This window comes from Muntiacus reevesi, chromosome 2 (genome assembly GCF_963930625.1).
Source record: "Muntiacus reevesi chromosome 2, mMunRee1.1, whole genome shotgun sequence".
Taxonomy (NCBI): Eukaryota; Metazoa; Chordata; class Mammalia; order Artiodactyla; family Cervidae; genus Muntiacus; species Muntiacus reevesi.
The window spans coordinates 70,745,476-70,767,764 of NC_089250.1; the positions used below are offsets into that span (position 1 = coordinate 70,745,476).

Sequence of the window (22,289 nt, forward strand, 5' to 3'; positions counted from 1 at the left end):
TTCCTGCCTTCACCCCTAACATTTTTATCCACTGGCAACCTGCTGTAGTCATGTACAGATGGACAAGTTGGATCATAAAGAAGGCTGAGTGCCAAAGAATTGATGCTTTTGAGTTCCGGTGCTGCAGAAGACTCTTGAGAGTCCCTTGGACAGAAAGGAGATCAAACCAGCCAATCCTACAGGAAATCAACCCTGAATGTTCATCAGAAAGACAGTTGCTGAGGTGAAGTTCCAATACTTTGGCCACCTGAAGCAAACAGCCGATTTGTCAGAAAAAAAACCCTGATGCTGGGAAGAGTTGAAGGCAAAAGGAGAAAAGGGTGGCAAAGGATGAGATGGTTAGGTGGCATCACCGACTCAATGAATATGAATTTGAGCAAACTCTGGGAGACAGTGAAGGAAAGAGGAGTCTAGCATACTGCAGTTCATGAGGTCAGAAAGAGTTAGACATGACTTGGCAACTAAACAACACCAACCTGTCAAAGTGAACCTGGGAAAAGGTTTAGTCAACAGCAAGGAAGGTCCTACCTGGTGGATTGGCCAGGGGGTGTTTCTGTATGTTTGCTACCAGTGTTATTTTCTGGGTTGTTCTGGATGTGTGAACATGTTGGGTGGGAGATAGTGATTTTTTTTTTTCCACACTGCGAGACATGTGAAATCTTAGTTCCCCAACCAGGGATCGAACCTACATCCCCTGCATTGGAAGCGCAGTCTTAAGCACTGGACCATCAGGGAAGTCCCAGGAGATGGTGATTTTGTATATGTGGTTGGACTGCAAGGCTGTGCCTTCTTCCTCAGATGTCTGTCTGTCTGTCTGTCTCTTTGAAGAGGCAGTGGGACTAGCCTGGCCTATCCCACCTCTGCCCTCCGCCTGCTGTGAGACCCCAGGCCAACAACTCACTTCTGTGTGCCTGTTTCCTCACGTATAGAGAAATGGTTATGATGACAATAATAATACCGACCTGATAGGGTTGGTCTGAAGATTGAATGGTCTCATCGAGGTCAAGTGCTTGAAATGGTCTGAGCACTGAGAAAAGAACAAGTACATGCCGCTTATATGTATTAACATGATCAAGTGTGTAAAGGGTGGGTTTCTGTTTATTTATGGAAGGGCACCTGAGGTCATCTGACAGCAAGAATCTAAGGGACTGGGGGAACCAGCTGTCTCATATTTGTGGGAGGAGGGTATGTGTGCATGTATATGTGCATGTGTGTGTGGTGTGAGCACAGTGGATGCACGTGCATTCTGTAAAATGGGTGAGAATGTTCACTGCCAGAACCCCAGTTAGCAAACAAACAGGCCCTAGGACAAGTCACTGAAGCTCTCTGTCCTCGTCTGTCCATGGGCGGGGTTGCTGCCTCAAAGGCAGCTGCAAGGACCAAGTGAGTCATGGATGTAAAGCCCTGGATCATTGCAAGTGGCCAGGACATGGAAGAGGTTGGTATTCAGCGCTCAGAGAGAGTGGGGCACACACTCAGGGGTCATCAGTGCCAAAGCTGTTTGTGTCCGCCTCCTCTGCCGCCTGGTATATCACGGATCTCAGCAGAAAAGCCCTAAGTCCAGTTGCTCCAATGGCCCGGAGAAGGATAGAGACTTGCCCCAGGACACTCAGCCTACTGGAGGCAGAGAATGGAGCTGGATCAGAGCCAGTGCCTCTTGCCCTTCTGGCGTGATGAGAAAGCCACATAGCGGTCAGAGTCAGCAGCCCCCACCCCCCTGCCTCTGTGTGCCCCGCCTCCCCCAGCATCCAGCAGTCAGCCTGGGCTGGGGGAATCTTCCCCGATGGGGAAGCTTTGGCAGCAGGCACTGTCTGGGCTGCCGAGGCTGAGGCTGGGCGGCTGCCTGGGGCGGGAATTCCATGTGTCTGGGGAGGACCGCACTTCGGGTAGCCCCATCCCAGTTCCCAGCCCTGCATCGTCACCTGGGCCAGGGCTCAGCTTGGCACTGGAGGCTGGGTTCTGCCTGGAACTGCTCAGAAAGGTCTCTGGAAGTGGAAGCTGAAGATTACAAGCGCTTCAACTTTGGTTTTTTAATGGAACACCTTTCTGGTAAGTCTGTCCCTTCCCATTGCAAAAGCATCACGTGTTATTTGCAGAGAATACAAGGAATCAGAGAAGAGAAAATGAAATTCTTTGTCAACAATGAAGTACAGCAACTCAGAGATCAGAGGGGTTCTGTCAAAACACACACACACGCACATACACATCCCTGAATATGCATATGACATAGAAATCATCAGGAAGATGCGCTTGTATGTGTGTGCTTGCACATTCATAACATACAAGCACATGCACACTCATGCAAGTACACACGCAGGTACAGACATCTGCATGGTCATGCACGTGTCCATACCTCCGTATGTGACACACAAGCCCTCACGTGTGTGTCTGCATGTTCTTGTACACCTATAACAAACACACATACCCTCATAAGCACACGCACGCACACCTAAAGAGCACACACTCAGTGCTCCGCCAGTTCAATCGGACGTGAATTCATCTAATCCTGGCATCAGGGTTGTAAGGAAAGAACCATTATTTCTCCCATTTTCCAGATAAAGCACAAGTGGTTAAGTAATCTACCCAAGGACACCAGTGAGCACAAAAAGGCATTATTTTTAGAAGAAAGAACCACCAAAAAAAAAACCTCAAAAACAAAATAATGCGGATTCGAATCCATATCCACTGGCTTAATTAATTAGGCTGCATGGTGCCATGTTTGAGTGGCCTTGCAGCAAATATTCTAATATTCTCATAGGGCTTTTCCCCTCTATGCCTCTATATTTGATTTGGTTACAGAAATGACATCCTTTTTACCTACTAGCAGGACCCTCCCTGGGGTCAGTCTTGGACAGGCTAGCGTGACTTTAAACTGTTCCTTCACTTCTTTGGAGGTTTTTCATCTAAAATGGGCAGCGATCGTATCTGCTTCTGAGGGTTTGGCTGAGCTTGTATACATCGAGCTCAGCATTCAAGTTCAGCCAGGCTCATTAGATGGGGCCGTATGAAAACTGCCAACTCTGGGGCTGGAGGGCTTTGTGGAGAAAACAGAAAAACACTTTCTGGATGCAAGGTGGCCGTAATATGTGGGGTCTGGAAGGCAGAGAAAAGTCTCCGGGTCTGAGGTCTCCTGAGGAGAGGTGGTATTTCGTCCAGGAATCCCTGCCTTGACCGCACCCCCATCCTGACCGGCAGCTCAGCCCCGGCCTCCTTGCACTTCAGGTGGAACAGCGGAGGGAGGAGAGAAAAGGCCACGGTCTGGCAGGCGGAGCTTCGAGCCTGGCCAGGCTGGAAGGGGAGGGGGCTGGGGGGCTGGGACGTCAGATGCCATCAGCTCCTGGCGGACCGCTTAAGTCGCTGTGCGGCAGGCGGGCTGGGCGTCTGCAGAGGTCCTCTGCCTCCTCGGCCGCCTCCTGCCGCCAGCCTGGGCTGCCCATCCTGGGTACGCACCCCTGGGGAGCCTGCCGCCTTGCCTCCCGGACCCCTCTCTCTGGTTCTCTTCTCAGCATTTCTTTCTCCATCTTCTCTGTTCTTTTTCCCCTCTTTCTCTCTCTCTGTCTCTCCCATGTTCCTTCTCTTTTTGCCCCAGTGTTGTGTCTCTTTCTCTCTGTATCTTTCTTTTTTGTCTCATAGCTCTTTCCTGGATCTCTTTCTATCAGTGACCTTTTTGTCTCCCTCACGTACTTTTTCTCTGTTTCTTGATTTTCTTTCTGTCTGCCTCTTTCAGCCTCTTCCTTCTTTCTGTGTCTTGCAAGAGTTTGGGCAAGCTCTGGGAGCTGGTGATGGACAGGGAAGCCTGGCGCGCTGCAGTTCCTGGGGTCGCAAAGAGTCGGACACGACTGAGCGACTGAACTGAACTAAACTCCATCCTGAAACTGCAGCCTCAGGGGAGGTGGGCGCTGCCCCTCTGAGGGCACCGACAGAGCCCATGTGGAGTGAGATTGGTGCAGAGGGTATCCAGTCTGGGCAGGTTTGAGGTCTGCTTCCTGGGCTGGTGGGATGGAACTCCGGCTTTGGAGTGTTGTCTCACTTCCGGGCCTGGTCTGGATTCAGCCACTCTCTGGGCATTTCTTTAATTTTTCTTTCTTTTTTTAAAAAAAATATTGATTTACTTATTTGGCTGCACCGGATCTTAGTTGAGGCACACAGGGTCTTTAGTTGTGGCCTGCATGCAAACTCTTAGTTGCAGCATGTAGGATCTAGTTCCCTGACCAGGGATTGAACCTGGGCCCCCTGCATGGGACCTCAGAGGCTTGCCACTGGATCCCCAGGGAAGTCCCTGTCTGGGCATTTCTTCCCACTGCCCCATCCACTCAGTCCATGAGGTGGGAAGGATGGAGTGTTGCTCCCCGCCACCAGAGCTGTGTTGGGAGGTCTGCGTCAAGCTCCCAGTAGTTAGCATCCTCTGGGGTGGGAATGCTGGGGAGCACTCAGAGTTTGGTGCCCTCATGACCACCCCCTCCAGGCAGCCAGCTCTGACTTCACGAGGCCAGACGTTGACCCCCTCCAGCCAGCTATGCCCCCGCTGCCCAGTACTGTGGGCCTGGCAGGTCTGCTCTTCTGGGCAGGCCAGACAATGAACGCCTTGATGCCCAATGCCACGCTGGCACTGGCTCAGACCAAGGGCACAGTTGTGAGGCCCCCAAGTGGCCTGGGGGTGCCCCGGTACCGGCGGAAGCGCCACATCTCTGCCCGGGACATGAGTGCCTTATTGGATTATCACAACCACATCCGGGCCAGCGTGCACCCACCTGCTGCCAACATGGAGTATATGGTGAGTCCCCACACTCTGCCAGTGCCCCCTCTGGCAAACGCCAGTCCACTCAGTGTGCCCTGGAAGGGCTGGACCATTCATGAGTCTAGCCTCTAGCCAGTATCTGGGATCTGGGCCCTGTGAAGTCTGCCCATTTTACAGATGAGAAAACTAAGGCTTTATATAGGTCCTTTCTGCAGGCAGGAGCAGAGGACTGCGATTTATGACCCATCCTCTGTGCGCCAGGCACTTACATAGAACCCTCTTCCTTCAAGGTAGGATTTATCTGCATTTTCCAAATACGAAAATCAAGAAGCCGAGAATTAATTTGCTGAAGGTCACTCACTTGGGATTACACCCCAGTTCTGCCAGCTGCTAAGGCTGTTGTCTTAACTAACACAATGCCTTTTCCAAGAATTCTGGCCTCCTGCTGGGGACCCGCAGAGGGTGGGTGGCTGGAGATTTCCCTGCCATTGTCTCTTTGCCCCAGGGGTTTGATGACACTCCCAGTCTGTCCACAAGTCTCTGGAGGTTGAATTGGGAGAGATGAGAATTGGTTCCTGAGGTGGGGGTGGAGGGCACAGGCTTGGGGAGAAACAGCAGCTGACCAGCAAAGGCTGGGATGTCTTCCTTCAAAAAGGCAGAGTGGAGGGTGGGTGGAGAAGGGGGTGTCTCACCCCAGCCCCCTACAGCCTGACTCCGGAGGGGAGGAGGGAACCTTTTTCATTATCGCAGCCCCTCCTCCAGGACCATTGTCCCAAACTAGCCTGTAGAGATAGGCCTCCAGCTCACCTACAGATTACCTTAGGAAAAAGGATTGTCAGCCACCCCTGTAAGACAGATACCTGCTCGCTTAACTGCCTGCAAACACTTGTACTTTTGCAATGTGTTCATTCACTTATGTAGCATCTCCTGCTTGGAGTTAGACACCACTGCTAAGCCCTGTGGACATTGCTGAGAACAGGATGGACACGGTCTTATCCTTCACAGAGCTTCCATTTCAGTGGGCATGATAAAAAACAAAGATCAACCGCAACATTTATGTAGAATACGACATCAGGTGTAATAAGGTGTTGGGAGGGGTGGGGATGGGAGCCCAAATGGCAGGCAGCTAAAGGTGGGAGAGCCATTTATTTGTTCATTAACTGACTCATCCATTGATTAACACAGTGGCTGGCACGTAGAAGGCCCTCCAGTTTTCAAACAATGACACATTTATTGAGCACCAGGCCTGCATGCAAGGCCCTCCCTGCAACAGGTGTTTGATTGTTGCATGTATTGTGGAAGAGAGAGAGCTAGACAGTTCCACCAGGAGGGGCCCCGGGGAGGGTCAGTGAGTGTGGGTTAGAGGTTTGCATGCCGCTACTGCAGCTGACCCCTTTGCAGCTTGAAGAAAACATTCCTCTGCTTTCTCTAAGAATGGATGAGTCTCACAACCCCGGGGAGATGTCTGGACCCTTCTTTGGGAGTCCCCATTGCTTCACTAGCTGGCTTCAGCCCACAGGACAGCTATCTTGCTAAACATCCCTTGCTCAAGGAGCCCTTTCTCTCTATGGCTCCAAGAAAGACCAGGTTCCGTTTCACATTCTCACACCAGCCAACTGTAATGATTGCTTAATGTCTCATTTCCTTGCTAGACTGTGAGTCCTTGTTCAATATTTGCTAAATGAACAGATGAAATGAAGGAACAAATAATATCTCAGAATCTCAGGAAGTCAGAGTGGAAGGGAACTAGTATTTTTTCTTAAGTGATCCTTTTTTGAGAAATAAAACTTGGGGCATTCATAGATTGGAAAATTAAGAAGCCGTTACAGAGGAGAGGAGGGTATTCTCTGCATGCTGATGTGGAATCATTGCTAAGATAAAGCTATCTGGTTAAATAAAAACAGCAAGGTGCCAAATAGAATGTCTGGCGCTCTGTCATCTGTCAAAAAAAATCACATTTATATATATACATATGTTGTTGTTCCCTGGTGGCTCAGTTGGTAAAGAGTCTGTCTGCAATTTGGGAGACCTGGGTTCAATCCCTGGGTTGGGAAGATCCCCTGGAGAAGGAAATGGCAACCCACTCCAGTATTCTTGCCTGGAGAATTCCGTGGAGAGAGGAGCCTGGCGGGCTACAGTCCATGGGGTCACAAAGAGTAGGACACGACTGAGTGACTAACACCTTAGTTGCTAAGTCATGTCTGACTCTCTTGTGACCCCATGGACTGTAGCCTGCTAGGCTCTACTGTCCATGGGATTTTCCAGTTGAGAACATTGGAGTGGGTTGCTATTTCCATCTCCAGGAAGGATTATATGTGTATATATATAATATATAATTATTATATTTACATAATACATATTTATGTATATATTAACACAATATATGGTATATAATTACATATATTACACACATTATATGATATATAATTGCATATATTTACATATAAACATATATGTAATGTTTATATTATATAAACATTACATTATACATATATGTTTATATATGTATATATAATATGCTTATGGGTGTAGAATACTTCTGCAACCGGACTCAGGAAACTCACGATGATGGTTACCTGCAGGGTCAGGGTGGCTGGAGGAACTAGTATAAGATGAAGATGAAAGAATCTCCACTTCTCCTCCTTTCAACAGCTTACATGTTAAACGTGTGCATGCTTTCACTATTACAAACACACACACCTTGAAGCTAAAAAATTTAATGTTAAACACATTTTCAAATTTTGATAAATAGAAAATCCATTCTCTTCCTATAATCCTGGGCTCAGTCACTTCTAGGGATTGCTGGGAGCTCCCAGGCCAATCCCTGGGACCCCCCACCCCTCAGAGCCAGGAACCCCAAGCTTGAAGTCCAGTGAAGGAAAAAGGGCATCGGGCTAAGAGTCAGAAGGCTAGGTGTAGATCTCAGCTCTCGTGTGGACTTGCTATTGACCTTGAAGTCACAGGCCTTCTCTAAGGCTCAGTTTTCTCATTAATCAAGTGGATTTATTGCAGGGCTCCCAGGAGATGGAAGAGTCATGATACCATGTATATTTGCATTTCTAGACACTACTGAGATGGTTGTGGTTTTCCTCCCGCGGGGAATTTCATGACCTTTCTGCTTTCCCAGGTCTGGGATGAGCGGCTGGCTAGGTCGGCTGAGGCCTGGGCCTCCCAGTGCATTTGGGCCCACGGGCCCTCACAGCTGATGAGATACGTGGGCCAGAACCTGTCTGTCCATTCTGGCAGGTGAGTGAGCCCTCCCTTCACCCCGTCACTTCACTGCCCTTCTTTCACTCCGTCACTCAACAAGCTCGCCGAGCACACAGCCTGAGTTTCTTCCATCACCTCTGCCTTCCCAGGTACCGCTCGGTGGTGGATCTTGTGAAGTCTTGGTCAGAGGAGAAGCGGCATTACTTGTTTCCAGCCCCGAAGGACTGTACCCCGCACTGCCCCTGGCGCTGCAGTGGTCCCGTCTGCTCCCACTATACCCAGGTACTCCTTTGTAGGGATGAAGGGCTGGTGGGAAAAATAGAATGTGGTGGACAGCAAGTAGAAAAAAAGCATAGGCCTGTACAGACTTCCTTTTATATAGTGAGCCTGTTCCTCTATATACAATGAACTGAGCTGAACTGGATCTTATTTTGAGTGTCTTAGCTCAGTGGACCATGTTGTTTGACCCCAAAATGGAGATGTGTGGTCCGACAAGTTCAAGAGGGCCTTTGATTTCAATAGGTCCTAACATTCCCAATATTTTTTCTATTTTCTAAGGCTGTGCTATCTTAAAAAAGAAATGCCAAATAAGATTACCCAAAAATCGTAGTATATTTTGAGTGCTCATATCGAGATGTTACCACTTATTGTACATAAAAATACAATGCAGTATAATGTTATAAGAAACAGGATCAATGGTAGGACAAATGTTTTATTTTGGAGACCTGCCAATTTCTCTGTGACTTATTTGCAGTAAATGTCAAAAACTGAAGATAGAGACCCCCTAGGAAATGTTAGGTTTAAACTAAATGTCCTTCCTGACATCCACGAGATTTTATTATCTCCATTTAACCAAAGGAGAAACTAGGCTCAGAGTGGTTAAGTGACTTGGTCAAAGTCACACAGCTTTTGATATTGAGAAACTGACCTAAGGCTGTTTAACTTCAAAGTTTGTGTTCTAATCTCCAACACAACAATGATTTTCAAGCATTGTTCACCAGGGAGAAAAAAAGAAAGAAATCTAATTGAACACTATAGAAAACACTAGCATATATCATTCTATATGATAAGATTAAATATTAGTTCATAAAACTTTTTTGCAACGGGGTAGGGGTATGTGTGTGTGTGTGTGTGTTGGTCCACTGGGTAACAATACAAAACTGTTTTCCCTACTGTTGATTGTAGTAAAAAATAAAGTTTGGGAAACATTATATTAATAGTACCATATGCCTCCATCCTCTCACTTTTGAGAGAGATGCCTCCCCCAGGAAAACCTCAGCTAATGCATCCACCCTGAACTGAGCAAGCGTACGAAGCTTCCAGGCCCAGGTCCTTCTCACAGCCTCCCTTGCCTTTGTCCTCCCCTCTCAGATGGTGTGGGCATCTTCCAATCGGCTGGGCTGTGCCGTCCACACCTGTGGCAGCATCCGTGTCTGGGGCAGCACCTGGCGCCAGGCTGTGTACCTGGTCTGCAACTATGCCATTAAGTGAGTGCAGCTCTGAGGCCGAGGGGACTCTGGGGCAGGAGGGTGGATCACGAGGTGGGGTGGGCAGGATTCTCAGCGGAGGAAGGCACACAGGACACCTTGCCCTCCTCTCTTCTAAAAAACCCGAACACCATACAGTTTGGTACTTTTAGAGAGTTGATCGAGAATCCTCTTTCTTTACTCAAGCTCCACAGTCAACTGGGAAATAGACAGAGGACCAAGGCAGGTGCTTAGTGGATAGGCAGTCTCCTTGATGAAGCCAGTAGTGGAGAATGTGTTTTAGATCTGCCAGCCAAGTGGGCTTGCAAAGAGCTTGCTGTTGACTTAGACCTTCACCTCCATTAACAAGCAACACTGGACAACCAGAGGCCTCTTCTAAGTGTAGTGCCGGCCCCTTTAACTTCCCACAAGAAGCAGAGCAACCAAGGACACATGCTCCCTGCAGGCAGGCAGATCCCATAGGAAAGAAAGGAAGGATGCAGTGAGGATGCTCAGCTGCTTCTTCCAGACTCTCGAATCAGCTAGGTGGGAGAGAGGTCAAAAGTCTTTGAGAGCAGGAAATAGACCTGATTCATTTTGACATCCTTTTACTACAGTGATTTCAAACCCTTCGTTGTTTTTTTTTTTTTTTTTTGAGGGAAAGCAGAACTTTCCCTCAAGTGGTTAAATTAAACAAAAAAAGAATGACTTTTATTCCATCATCTCCTGGTGTCTGCACCACCCACATTCCCTGCCCCTAAACTTCCAGGAGCACCTTTTGAAAACTGTGGACTCACAGCATCTGACACAAATCCTGATGCCCACTAAAAGTCTTTGTTGAATGAATGAATGAATGAACCCATATGAAACCAGAAATGCACTTTTCTAAGCACTTTGGCTGACTTTACTTATTGTCATTCAGCCATCACTTTTGGAGGAGTAAGATTCCATTTCTGCCTACAAAGAGTGTTTGATGTGTGAGAAAATAAGGCACTGGAACTTGAGCGATCACTAACACTACAAGCTAGTGGTAAGATTATTAGGCTGCCCCGAGCAAGATCCTGGGGAACTGATTTTAGGCCTTGAGGTGGATGAAGAGGGAGAAAAGAGAACTCTGTGGGTGGGATGGAGAAGAGAGCTGTGGGAAGAACCGGTGTGTAAGCTGGATCCATGTGCCACTAGAGCAGTCTGGAAAGTGAAATTCACTCAGTTGTGTCCAACTCTTTGCGACCCCATGGACTATACAGTCCATGGAATTCTCCAGGCCAGAATACTGGAGTGGGTAGCCTTTCCCTTCTCCAGAGGATCTTCCCAACCCAGGGATCGAACCCAGGTCCCTTGCATTGCAGGCGGAATCTTTACCAGCTGAGCTCTTAGGGGAGCCTGAGCATTCTGGAAGGCCTGACCCAAGCTGTAGTTGTGACTCATAAGCCAGAGTCCAACAAAGTACAGCCTACAGCCAAAATCCAACCTGCTGCCTATTTTTATAAATAAACTTTTATTGAAACATGGCCACGACATTTGTTCGCATATCCCCTAGGGCTGCTTTCATGCAATAAAGACATTTGGCCCCCAAAGCCTAAAATATTTACTATCTGGCCCTTTACATAAAAAGTTTGCAAACTCCTGCACAGGCAATGGGAAACCACTAAAAGTTCTTGAGCAGGAGAATGATGGGATGAAGGTTTGTTTTGTTTGTTTGGCCGTGCCTCGAGGCTTGTGGGATTTTAGTTCCCTGACCAGGAATCAAACACAGCCCCCTGGAAGTGAAAGCGCCAAATCTTAACCACTGGATGTCCAGGGAATTCCTGATTTGTTCTCTTTTTAAAAAACTGCTTAATTGAGATATAATTCACATACCATACAGTTTATCCATTTGAAATGTAAAACTTAATGGGTTTTTAGTGTTTTACATTATTCATTTTTTTCAATCTTGGTAAAATACATATATAGAAAACATAAAATTTGCCGTTTTAGTCATTTTTAAGTACTGTATACTATTTCGTGGCATTAATTGCATTCATAGTGTTGTACAACCATAACCTCTATTTCCAAAATGTTTTCATCACCCCAAAGAGAAACCGTTACTTTTAAGCAATAGCTTCCTATCCCCCCACCTCCCCAAATCCATTGAGAAGATTAACTTCATAGCAGCTAGGATGGTTTTTGGATAAGACTGTCCATGAAAAATAAATGTACAGCAGAGGCCACAAAGAGGCTTCACAGGCATGTCCCCCATGGTTGAATTACACCCAGTATCTAATTATTCTAGTTCTTATTTGCATATCACCTTGTAAGTTACAGGTCCTTCCCACATAGCTCAGTTGGTAAAGAATCTGCCTGCAATGTGGCAGACCTGGGTTCAATTCCTGGGTCAGGAAGCTCCCCTGGAGAAGGAAATGGCAACCTACTCCAGTATTCTTGCCTGGAGAATCCTATGGACAGAGGAGCCTGGCGGGCTACAGTCCATGGGATCCCAAGAAAGATAGTGCTATCTTTCTCTCTTTGTAAGTTACAAAGTGTTTTCGCATAATTTTTATGGACACCATTTCATTAACTTATTCAGAGGATAAAATCAAGGCTCAAGAAATGAGGTAGTTTAGGGACTAAACTACCCTGGTGGTCCCTGGGTAAGAGGTTAAGTGGTTAAGTGGTCCAGTGGTTAAGACTTCATCTTCCAATGCAGTGGGTGCGGGTTTGATCCCTGGTTGGGGCCAAAATACCGAAACATAAAACAGAAGCAATAATGTAATAAATTCAATAAAGACTTTAAAAATAGCCCACATTAAAAAAAAAATCTTAAAAAGAAAAGAAATGAGATGGTTTATTCTGTCACCAGCTGGCAGAACCAGGATCAGAACACAGGCCTGCCTGTTGGGGATGGGAGGGAGGGATTTCTGGGTTTGTGGTGGGGGGACGGTGGTGGGCGGTGGCTGGGGTGGGGTGGTTGTGTGGAAGGATTAAAAAAAAATCGCACTTCCTGGGGAACTGCTTATCTGCCAAGCCAGGTGCTTGGATACGCTCATTCCTGTGTGGGAGGAATGTCTTCTCTTGGTTTTAGAGATGAAGAAACTGAGGCTTGCAGTTGTGACCTGGTTACAGGGCCAGTCAGCGGCCCTGCTGCTATTTGAAAGCCTGTGTGAAGGTAGCTCATGTAACTGTCCCCCACCCCGCCTCCCTGGGACCTCTTCTCTTCCAGGGGTAACTGGATCGGCGAGGCACCGTACAAGACGGGCAGGCCGTGTTCCGCCTGCCCCCCCATCTACCAAGGCAGCTGCAGCAGCAACATGTGCTTCTCGAGACACAAGTCCAACAAACTCCTGTGGTTCTGAATTTTCCCTGGGCTCTGGCAGGCCTCCAGCTGGGCCTGATGCTCCAAGAGACCCTTCCCCAAGACGGGGTCAAGGAATACTCTTTTAAGGACGTGAGTTGGGCTCACTCCATCAGCCTGAATCTTCCCTCCTGCTTCCATTTCCTAAACGTGCAGCATGTGCCAGAAGAAAACAGCCTCCTTGCTTTCCTTCTTACCTGTTACATCTTTTTCTCCTCCGGACTCCGGGAAAGAGGCCTGCATCCTCAACTGACTCAGTTCTCAGAGAGCCAGGGCTGGAAGAAGCAGTGGCAGCAGCTTTTGGACTCTCAGGCCTCCAACCCGCAAGTCTTTGTGTATCCAATAAACTACCATCATTCATTCAATAATAGCCAACCAGCTTCTGGGCCGTCTTTGCAGACCAGTGGTCTCCCTCTCTGATTTGGGACCATTTCAGTTCCAAGCTTTTACAAAACACCTGTAGCTAGCTTGTGGACACCCCACCCCCGGTGTACGTTGCTGAAGCCACCGCAGTGTCCAGGCACCCTTTCCACAGCTTTCACTGAGGCTTTGCGAAAGGCCATGACTTACTGAAGCTGCGCGGCTTGTCTGGGAAGGCACCCAGCCTGAAGCTCAGGCTCTGACATCTCCTTCAGGCTGTTCTAGACACCTCTCTGAAAGCTCAGAGCTGACCGGCTAAAAGCAAAGCTCGCCTGAGGGAATTCTCTCTTTTAAGATTTTTTTTTCTTCCTGTGGCTCTCTCTGTCTGTCTCTCCTTTCTTTATTTCTCCCACAGAATCTCATTCTCATTCCCAGAAACCTTTTCTCCTCTCCCCACCCCACCCAGTTATCAAAACACACAAAAGACCTTTTGTCTTTAGAGATAGTAAAATCTCGCCCTCAGACCTTGCCCTCCAACTGGGGCCCACTCCCTGCCTGGCTGGAGAGAGCCTCATTCAAAGACCCAGATGGAAAACAAGCCCCTTTTCACAGTCCCTACATGATCCTGGATGGAATGAGTATTCGTCCCTCTTGGACATTACCGCCTCGACTACAACCTGTACCTGTGTCTCCAACATCACCTTCCTCCGCCCTCAATAAAGTTCTTTGAGATCTGGTGCAGTGGCTCTTTCTGGTTCCCCTTCTGGGTCCTCAGGAGGGTCAAAGAGGAGAGAAGGAAATGGAGCAGAGGAGATGGGGTCAGGGGAAACCAGCTCAAGAAGAAGGCCAAGAGGGCTTCCTTGATGGTCCAGTGGTTAAGACTCCGAGCTCGCAAGGCAGGTAACCCTGGTTCGATCCCCGGTCAGGGAACTAGATCCCGCATGCTGCAGTGAAGAGCCTGTACTGCAACCGATACCCGGCACAGCCAAATAAATAAAGGAGGCCAGGTGCCAACAGCCCCTCGGCTCCTGCTTTGCACCAAGTACATCAGTTAGATCACAGGGGCAGGCGTCTGACGTCTCACTCCACTTTACAACTAAGAAAAATGAGACTTATCAGAAGTGCCCATTTCCAAATGCTGGAGATGCATGAAATAAGAAAAACAAGGACGCGGTTCTGAGTTCATTATTCTCAGATTATATTCTTCCTAAGGTTTTTTGGAAGGGAGAGTATTAAAATATCCTTTCATGTATCACACAGTGATGATAATGAATGTTAGATTTCCTTAAAAATTACTAACATCCTTATATGGCAGGTGGGGGAAGGACTTGCCAATCTTACGTCAAATTCCCAAAATGTTCTGGAAAAAGTTTTTTAGATTTAAAAAAGTTTATTTATTTAGCTGCACCAGCTCTTAGTTGTGGCATGTGAGATCTTTAGTTGAGTCATTTGGGATCTAGTTCCCTGACCAGAAGTTGAACAGAGGCCCCCGGCCCTGGAAGTGTGGAATCTTAGCCACTCCACTACCAGGGAAAACCTTGTTTTGGAAATTTAAGTGGCAGGTGACCCTCCGGATTCCATGGCATGTATAAGGTCGCAGAGCTAGTAAGGAGCAGATATGGGATTTGAATTCAGCTCCCTCCGATCCCAATGCATATGCTCTTCTGAGAGTCCCACTTTGCCTTCCTATATCCTGAGTTAACAGGATAACCAAAGTAATCACCACTGGCATTTATGAGCTGCTGAGAACATAATCTCATAGAATTATCCTACTATGTATTGATCTTATGCCCATTTTATAGACATAAAAACTGAGGCCATAGAAGTTGGGTCTGAATATGCTCTGTACGACTGCAATGCCCAGTGTCACTCTCTTGCCTCTCAGCTAAGAAGGGAGAAACCCAGGGACTGGACAAAGTTAGAGATGATGAGGGGCTTCCCTGGTGACTCAGTTGGTAAAGAATCCACCTGCAATGCAAGAGACCCAGGTTCGATCCCTGGGTCAGGAAGATCCCTTGGAGAAGGAAAGGGCTACCCACTCCAGCATTCTTGCCTGGGAAAGCCCACGGATAGAGGAGCCTAGTGGGCTATAGTCCATGTGGTTGCAGAGAGTCAGATACGACTTAGTGACTAAACAATATTCCAGATGTCTTCCTGGATCCCCCATTTCTGAAACTGTCTCTGAGAAGATCCCAGGTCAAAGAAGGAATGAACCAGGTGGGCATGCTTGTGATCATCAAGCCTTGGCCCCTACAGATGTGGCAATGAAGACTCGGGTAGTTCCCTAGTTTGGCTAAGCCGCTGTTCCAACTGAAGTTGGGAACTTTTTCTTTTTTAATTGAAGGACAATTGTTTTACAGAATTTTGTTGTTTTCTGTCAAACCTCAACATGAATCAGCCATAAGTATACACATATCCCCTCCCTTTCGAACCTCTCTCCCATCTCCTGCCCCATCCCACCCCTCCAGATTGATACAGGGCCCCTGTTTGAATTTCCTGAGCCTACAGCAAATCCCCATTGGCTATCTATTTTACGTATGGTAATGCAAGTTTCCATGTTACCTTTTCCATACATCTCACCCTCTCCTCCCCTCTTGAAGTTGGGAACTTTTGCTGCAAGAAATCTGAGACAGTTCTTAAACCTCCGTAATATTTTATGCTTTTTGAAAATCATTCCCCAGTCTCATCTGAGTGCTCATTTGTACATTCACCAGCCAAGAGAGTTAAGAGCATGGACTCTGAAACCAGAATGCCTCAGTACAAATTTAACACAAAGTGGCTGAGTGTGCTTGGGTAAGTCAAGATTTTAACGCCTCAGTCTCACCTGTAAATGGGGACATAAATTGTATCTGCTCATGAGGTTCTTCAAAGCATGAAATGAATGAATATGTAGAAAGCATCTGGGACAGTACCTGGCACTAGTGTAGACAGTTGATTTAAAAGTTCAATGTCAAGGGACTTCCCTGGTTATTCAGTGGCTAAGATTCCCTGGTCACAATGCAAGGAGCCCCGGTTCAATCCCTGGTCAGGGAACTAGATCCCACATGCCACAACTAAAGATCAAAGATTCTGCATGCCGCACCTAAAACCTGATACAGCCAAATAAATAGCTTTTTAAAAGTTCAACGTCAAGAGGAAGGAGATGTTGTCACTGAGATGGGAAAGTAAACTACGGAGGGAAGTTTTTTGTTTTTTTTAAATAAAAGACATATGACAGTACATTTACATATTGATAGGATTCTGCCACTATAAATTTGACCTACTGATATACTCCCACATCTGACATTTGAAGTTTATGAAGACATTCACTGTAGTGGCAAAAGCCTGGAGACAACCTAAGTGTCCAGGAACAGAAGACTAGAAAAATCACTTATGGGACATCCACACAATACATAACCACCCAAAGAATGAGGTGGGTATGCTGGTGTGGAGGTAGCCCTTAGAGACCAAGAAGTTGATGGAAGAGTGTGGTTCATATGTTCCCATGTATTTACATGCATTTACCATGTGTGTATGTCCAAATCGGCTTGGGTTGCCATAACAAAATACCGTGGACTGGGTGGCTCAACCAAGAGAACAAAATTTCCCCAGTTCTAGTGGCTAGAAGTGTGAGTTCAGGATGCTAGCATAGTTGGATTCTGGTGAGATCTTCCTTCTTGACTTGCAGACAACTACCTTCTCACTGTATCTGCACAGGTGGGGGAGGAGAGGGGTGCACTCTCATGTCTCTTCTTTTTTTAAAAAAAAATTTTTTTTGGTCAAGCTGCACAGTATGTGGGATCTTAGTTCCCTGACCAGGGATCAAACCTGCAGCCTCTGCTTTGGAAGCACAGAGTCTTAACTAGTGGACTGCCAGGGAAGTCCTCACATGTCTCTTCTTATAAGAGCATTAACCCTATTGAATCAGGATCCTACTAATTTAACCTTAATTACCTTCATGAATATTCATTTAAAGGACTGATGCTGAAGCTGAAACTCCAATACTTTGGCCACCTGATGCGAAGCACTGACTCATTGGAAAAGACCCTGATGCTGGGAAAGATTGAAGGTGGGAGGAGAAGGGGACGACAGAGGATGAGATGGTTGGATAGCATCACCTACTCGATGGACATGAGGTTGAGTAAGCTCCAGAAGTTGGTGATGGACAGGGAAGCCTGGTGTGCTGCAGTCCATGGGGTCGTAAAGAGTCGGACACGACTGAGTGAGTGAACTGAACTGAACTGAACATCCATAAAGGCTCTGTCTTCATATACAATCACACTGGCAGTTAGATCTTCAACATATGAATTTGAGGGAACACTTTTCTGTGCAAAGCAGTGTCTATGTGTATAATTTCTGGATATATATACAAGAGTTTTTTTTAAAGTGCAATAGAGGGACTTTTTGTGGTTATGATTCCAGGCTCCCAATGCCAAGGGCCTGGGGTTCAATCCCTGATTAGGGAACTAGATCCCGCATGCCTCACCTAAGACCTAACCCAAACCCAGTGCAGCCAAATAAATCATAAAGTGAAAGTCGATAAGTCGTGCCTGACTCTTTAAAAAAGAAAAGTTCAATAGAGTGAGATGTAGGAAGTAAGACTGGAGAAAGGCTTTTATTTTTCATTATATGCTGTTCATACAATTTTCTTTTTTTTTTTTTAGTTCATTTTATTACATCGGCGGGCCCAAGGCAGAGTCTCCTCTTAGCCAAGGACCTACAATTTTCATTTTTAACACATGAATGTACTAATGGCTTCATTTATAAAACTAGTGTAAAGCAAATAAAAGCCAAAAGAAAGCTTATATCACCTGCTTAAATTAAAAAAGACTGACAACAGCTGGGACTTTGCTGGTGGTCCAGTGGTTAAGACTCTGAGCTTCCAAGCCAGGGGCATGGGTTCAATCCCTGGTCAGGGAACTAAGATCCCACTGACCATTTGGTGCAGTCAAAAAAAAAAAAAAAAAGATTGAGAGTGACGAACGGTGATAAGGAAATGGAGTAAAAAGGGAGCTCTCTCAGCCTGCTGCAGTAATGGAAAATGGTATGACCACTATAGACAATAGGTTTGGAATTTCTTATAAATTAAACACACACACACACACACATCATAATAACCAGCAATTCTTCTCCTAGAAATTTAACCAAGAGAAATGAAAACATATGTGTAAAAGAAGACTTGTCCATGAATGTACATCCCTGCTTAATTCATAATTGTCTCAAACAGGCGATAACCACAAAGTCCATTATCAAGTGACTGGGTGAATAAATTTCTGTATATCTACTCAATGGAATACTACTTAGCAAGAAAAAAGGGCCAGGACACTGGTGAAACTCACAAATATACTGAGCAAAAAAGCCAGACACAAGAGTAAATGCCATTCTAGAACAGACAAATGCCATTCTAGAAAAGGCAAATCTAACGTAGTGTGACGGAAAGCAGATCAGCAGTTGCCTGGAATGGGAGGTGCTAGGGGGATTAATTGCAGAGGAAAAACAGGGACCTTTAGGGGGAGGTGGAAATGTTCTGTCTCTTGATTAAGGTTATAGTTACATAAGAATATACGTTTGTCAAAACTCATAAAAGTGTACACCTAAAATTTTATTATATATAGGTTATACCTCAATGAAGTTGATTTTTAAAGTCTAAAGAGGGAGAGGTTGAATATATAAGAGGACTTACATGGTCATGTGGGGCTCCTGGGCAGTGGGAAGAGGGAGGGTGTGGACCCATGTGGATCAGGAGGGAAAGAGGTGAGCAAAGTGCAAACAGGTGAATTTTTGTGGGGAATTGAGGATGGTCCAAGTTGAAGGCTCCTATTTTCTCTATGAAGAAGGGAAAGCCTCAGCCTCCTGAGAATGAGATGGACAATTTCTGAGGCGAGAAAAGGTCTGAAGTAGAGGTAGAAAATGGAAAAGCCAGGAGAATGGAAACAGGATAGAATTTCCAGGCAGTGTGGAGGGACCCATCAAAGTTCATGATTATGAATCTCTGGTGGGCCCATCTGTCCGTCTATGTGATTTTTTATTTTTCCAACAGTGATCAGCGGCTGGCGTGTAGGCATGAAGAAAGCAATGTACATAGGCTTGTCCAGGGTTGGGCTTTTGTCAGATGGTTAGAAGGAAAGGACCTGAGACAGAAGTAAAAGAGAAACTAAGATGGACTGTGGGCTACAAACTTGACAGGAGGGAGTGAAGACAGGAAGGTGCCACAGGGAGGGAGGAAACAGAAGGAAGAAAGGACTGGATATACACCAGAGTCCATCAGTAGGGGGTGGGAGTTCCCGTTGAGGTGACTGAGTGAGTATACTGGAAAAAAGAGACTGTGGACAGAGAGAAATAGATCAATTATCTGTTTTATTTATTTAGTCAATATTTTTTTAAAATGTATTTATGTATCTATCTACTTGGCTGTGTCAGGCATTAGTTGTGGCATGCAGGATTGTTTTCTACTTGGAGCATGTGACCTCTTAGTTGCTGCATATGGGATCTGGTTCCCTGATCAGAAATTGAACCCAGGACCCCTGCAATGGGAGAATGGATTTTAACCACTGGACCTCAATTAGCTATTTTAGAAGTGAAGCAACACGTGAGGTAGGTGTTACTATGGGAAAATGAAATACTGTACCCAAATCCATACAGCAAGATAATGATGATGGAGCTGGGGTTTTCTGATCCTAAGTCCCACGTTTTCCTGCCTCTCATTTGAGCACCCCCAACATGATGAAGACCTTGAACTCAGGATCCCAAGTCAAGCTGTGAACCCCAACATTGTAATAAAAGAAATGGGGCTATTGCCCCCAAAAGCCAGATGGTAGCCTACTGTGTAGGACAGCTAAGATGTAAGCTGGCTCTGCATTTCAAGACCAGAAAGCAGATTTGGGCAGTAGACTGCGTTTTGTGAGGCAAAGGAGACCCATGGACCAGTGGAAGGAGCAGGCAGAGTGCCTCCGCCCCATAGGCCTGGAGGCAGACCTGTGTTACCCCATTCCTCTTAGCACTCACCATCTGTAATAATATCTTTAAAAATATATTTATTTAGTTATTATTTATTTGGCTTTGCTGAGTCTTAGTTGCAGCATGTGGGCACTAGGACCCTGACCTGGGATTGAACTCAGGCACCTTGCGTTGGGAATGTGGAGTCTTCACCAGTGGAGCACCAGGAAAGTCCCTGAATAGTATATCTTTAATGTTATTTAATTGATGCCCATCTCCTCCATTAGTCCACAATTCCATGGGTTCAGGGATGATGTCTCTTGGCTCATTTCTATATCACTGGAGTCTAGCACAGAGCTCAGTATACAGTAGGCACTCAAAAAATATACATTAGATAGTGAAGAGATCGTGGGTTGTCATTCTAACTCCTCTTTGTACCAGCTGGGAGACTCCGGGCAAGTAACTTTTTCCTCCGCCTCAATTTCCTCATCCTAAATTTTAATTTAAATGTGGCAATGCCTGTATGTAACTCTCAGCATCCAGTAGGTGCTCAATAAATACACTCCCCCCAGCTTCCTCCTTTTCTCCTCTACCCCTCCCTCCGGCCTCTTGCCACACCCATTGTTTGGAGCCATAAAACCCAACCCAGGTTGGACTCTCACCTCCTCATCCCCTCCTGGTCAGTCCTTTCCCTTAAGTTAGGGGTGAAGGGATTGGTATCCCCCATATTCTGGCTTCAAGAGCCTCCCAACCCCAAAGGGCTAGACTGGGGCCCTAGTGGACCTCGGGTCTGGCCAGGTTGTCGTTGCCATGGCAACAATGACAGTCCCCAGCCGCAGGTTCCCTAAGTGACTGGTTACTCTTTAACGTATCCACCCACCTTGGGTGATTAGAAGAATCAATAAGATAACCGGGCGGTGGCAGCTGGCTGCACTCACTGCCTTCCTGGTGGACTGGCTCTCGCGGCTGCCGCTGTGTGCCTGGGGCCCCGGCTCCTCCATGCACCCGGGTCTCCGGCTGGGTGGGCTCGGCCATGGTCAGCGTGAACGCGCCCCTCGGGGCTCCGGTGGAGAGTCCCTATGGTGAGTGGGATCTGTAGCTGGTGCTTAGGGGAAGACTGGGCGTGGTGGGACCACCCTTAAGTTTGGGGGAGCATGGGATGGCCCTCTGTGTGTTTCCTAGGGCCCCCAAGACCCTAAAGGGCTTCTCCAGAATGGCAGGAAGCCCCCGGGAGGCGAGTGACCTCTTGACTAAGCTCCTAAACCGAGGCCTGGCGTATCCATGTGTGGGAAGCGCTCGGAGGGGCCGCGGGAGCCCCGGGGAAGGGGCTCGGCTCACTTAGCCCGCCCAGAGAGACTGCCTTCCTAGGGATGCATCCCGCAGTATTTCTGAAATTCCACTAAACGTGGAGCTAAAGCATTGTCCCCGCTTTGAAGCCCGCAGAGAGGCTTGCGGGAGCTCGGCCTCCGAGCTGGCTTCGGATCAAGGTGGGATGCGACCCAAGGGGAGTGTTGGCTGGCCCCGAGGGCCATCTGCTCTGGATCATTCTGCAAGGGAAAGCCATAGAAAGCAACGCACAGGGCGGGGCAGTGGAAAACGGAAATCATCTTTGCTGTAAGTGTGTGACTTAGATGCGGGATGAGGGGAGAGTGTGTCCGCTGACGGTGAAGGGCAGGGGACTTTAATGTTCGGCGTGTAACTCCAAAATCGGAGGTAACCTCAAATGTCCGGCAGTAGCGGATGGGTAAATAAAACTTGGTGCCTCTTTAGGATGAAATATTATCCCTTTGCTGAAGAAAAAAAAAAAATCCAGATTTGTGTACAGATAGGGAAGGACCTTCAAGTGCATTATGTGAAAAAAAAAAAGTAAGCTGAAGAGCCTATAGCATATGACATTTCTGATAACAGAACAGATATACGCATATGTATGTAAGGACACGTTTGTGTTTGTGTAGAAAATTAGCGGAAGGATACAAAGAAACCTGTAACAGAACTTTGTTTTTCGGAGGAAGGAAGTTCGGGTAAACGTTTGTTTTCACTGTTTTTGCACATTTTGGATTTTCAAAAAGTAGGTGAATTTTACAAGCTGATTCAATCACACGCACGTGCAGAGCTTGGCCTCTGAAACTCCAGTAGATTTTGACTCTTGCTCCGTGACTTTATACAAATTGCTCATCATTTCTGGGCCTTGGCTGCCTTCTCGCTGAAGTGGACAGAGGGTGTTTTAGGGACTTCCTGCAGGTCTAAACGAAGGCGAGGGTGTGAGCCC

General features: G+C 46.9%; 1 protein-coding gene and 1 long non-coding RNA gene across 2 annotated transcripts in view; one reads left to right on the forward strand and one right to left on the reverse strand.

Annotated features, from left to right (window-relative positions):
- The window catches only part of LOC136158003 (uncharacterized), a 51,280-nt gene that overhangs the window by 970 nt on the left and 28,021 nt on the right, over positions 1 to 22,289 (reverse strand). Inside the window, exon 4 of the long non-coding RNA XR_010661300.1 lies at positions 963 to 1,020. This is a non-coding gene — a long non-coding RNA (uncharacterized lncRNA). The remainder of the gene's footprint in view (positions 1 to 962; positions 1,021 to 22,289) is intronic.
- R3HDML (R3H domain containing like) lies at positions 4,517 to 13,003 on the forward strand. The gene is made up of 5 exons (XM_065919782.1): positions 4,517 to 4,774; positions 7,866 to 7,984; positions 8,098 to 8,230; positions 9,320 to 9,435; positions 12,614 to 13,003. The coding sequence occupies exons 1-5, from the start codon at positions 4,517 to 4,519 to the stop codon at positions 12,744 to 12,746; spliced, it is 759 nt and encodes a 252-aa protein (XP_065775854.1). The 3' UTR covers positions 12,747 to 13,003.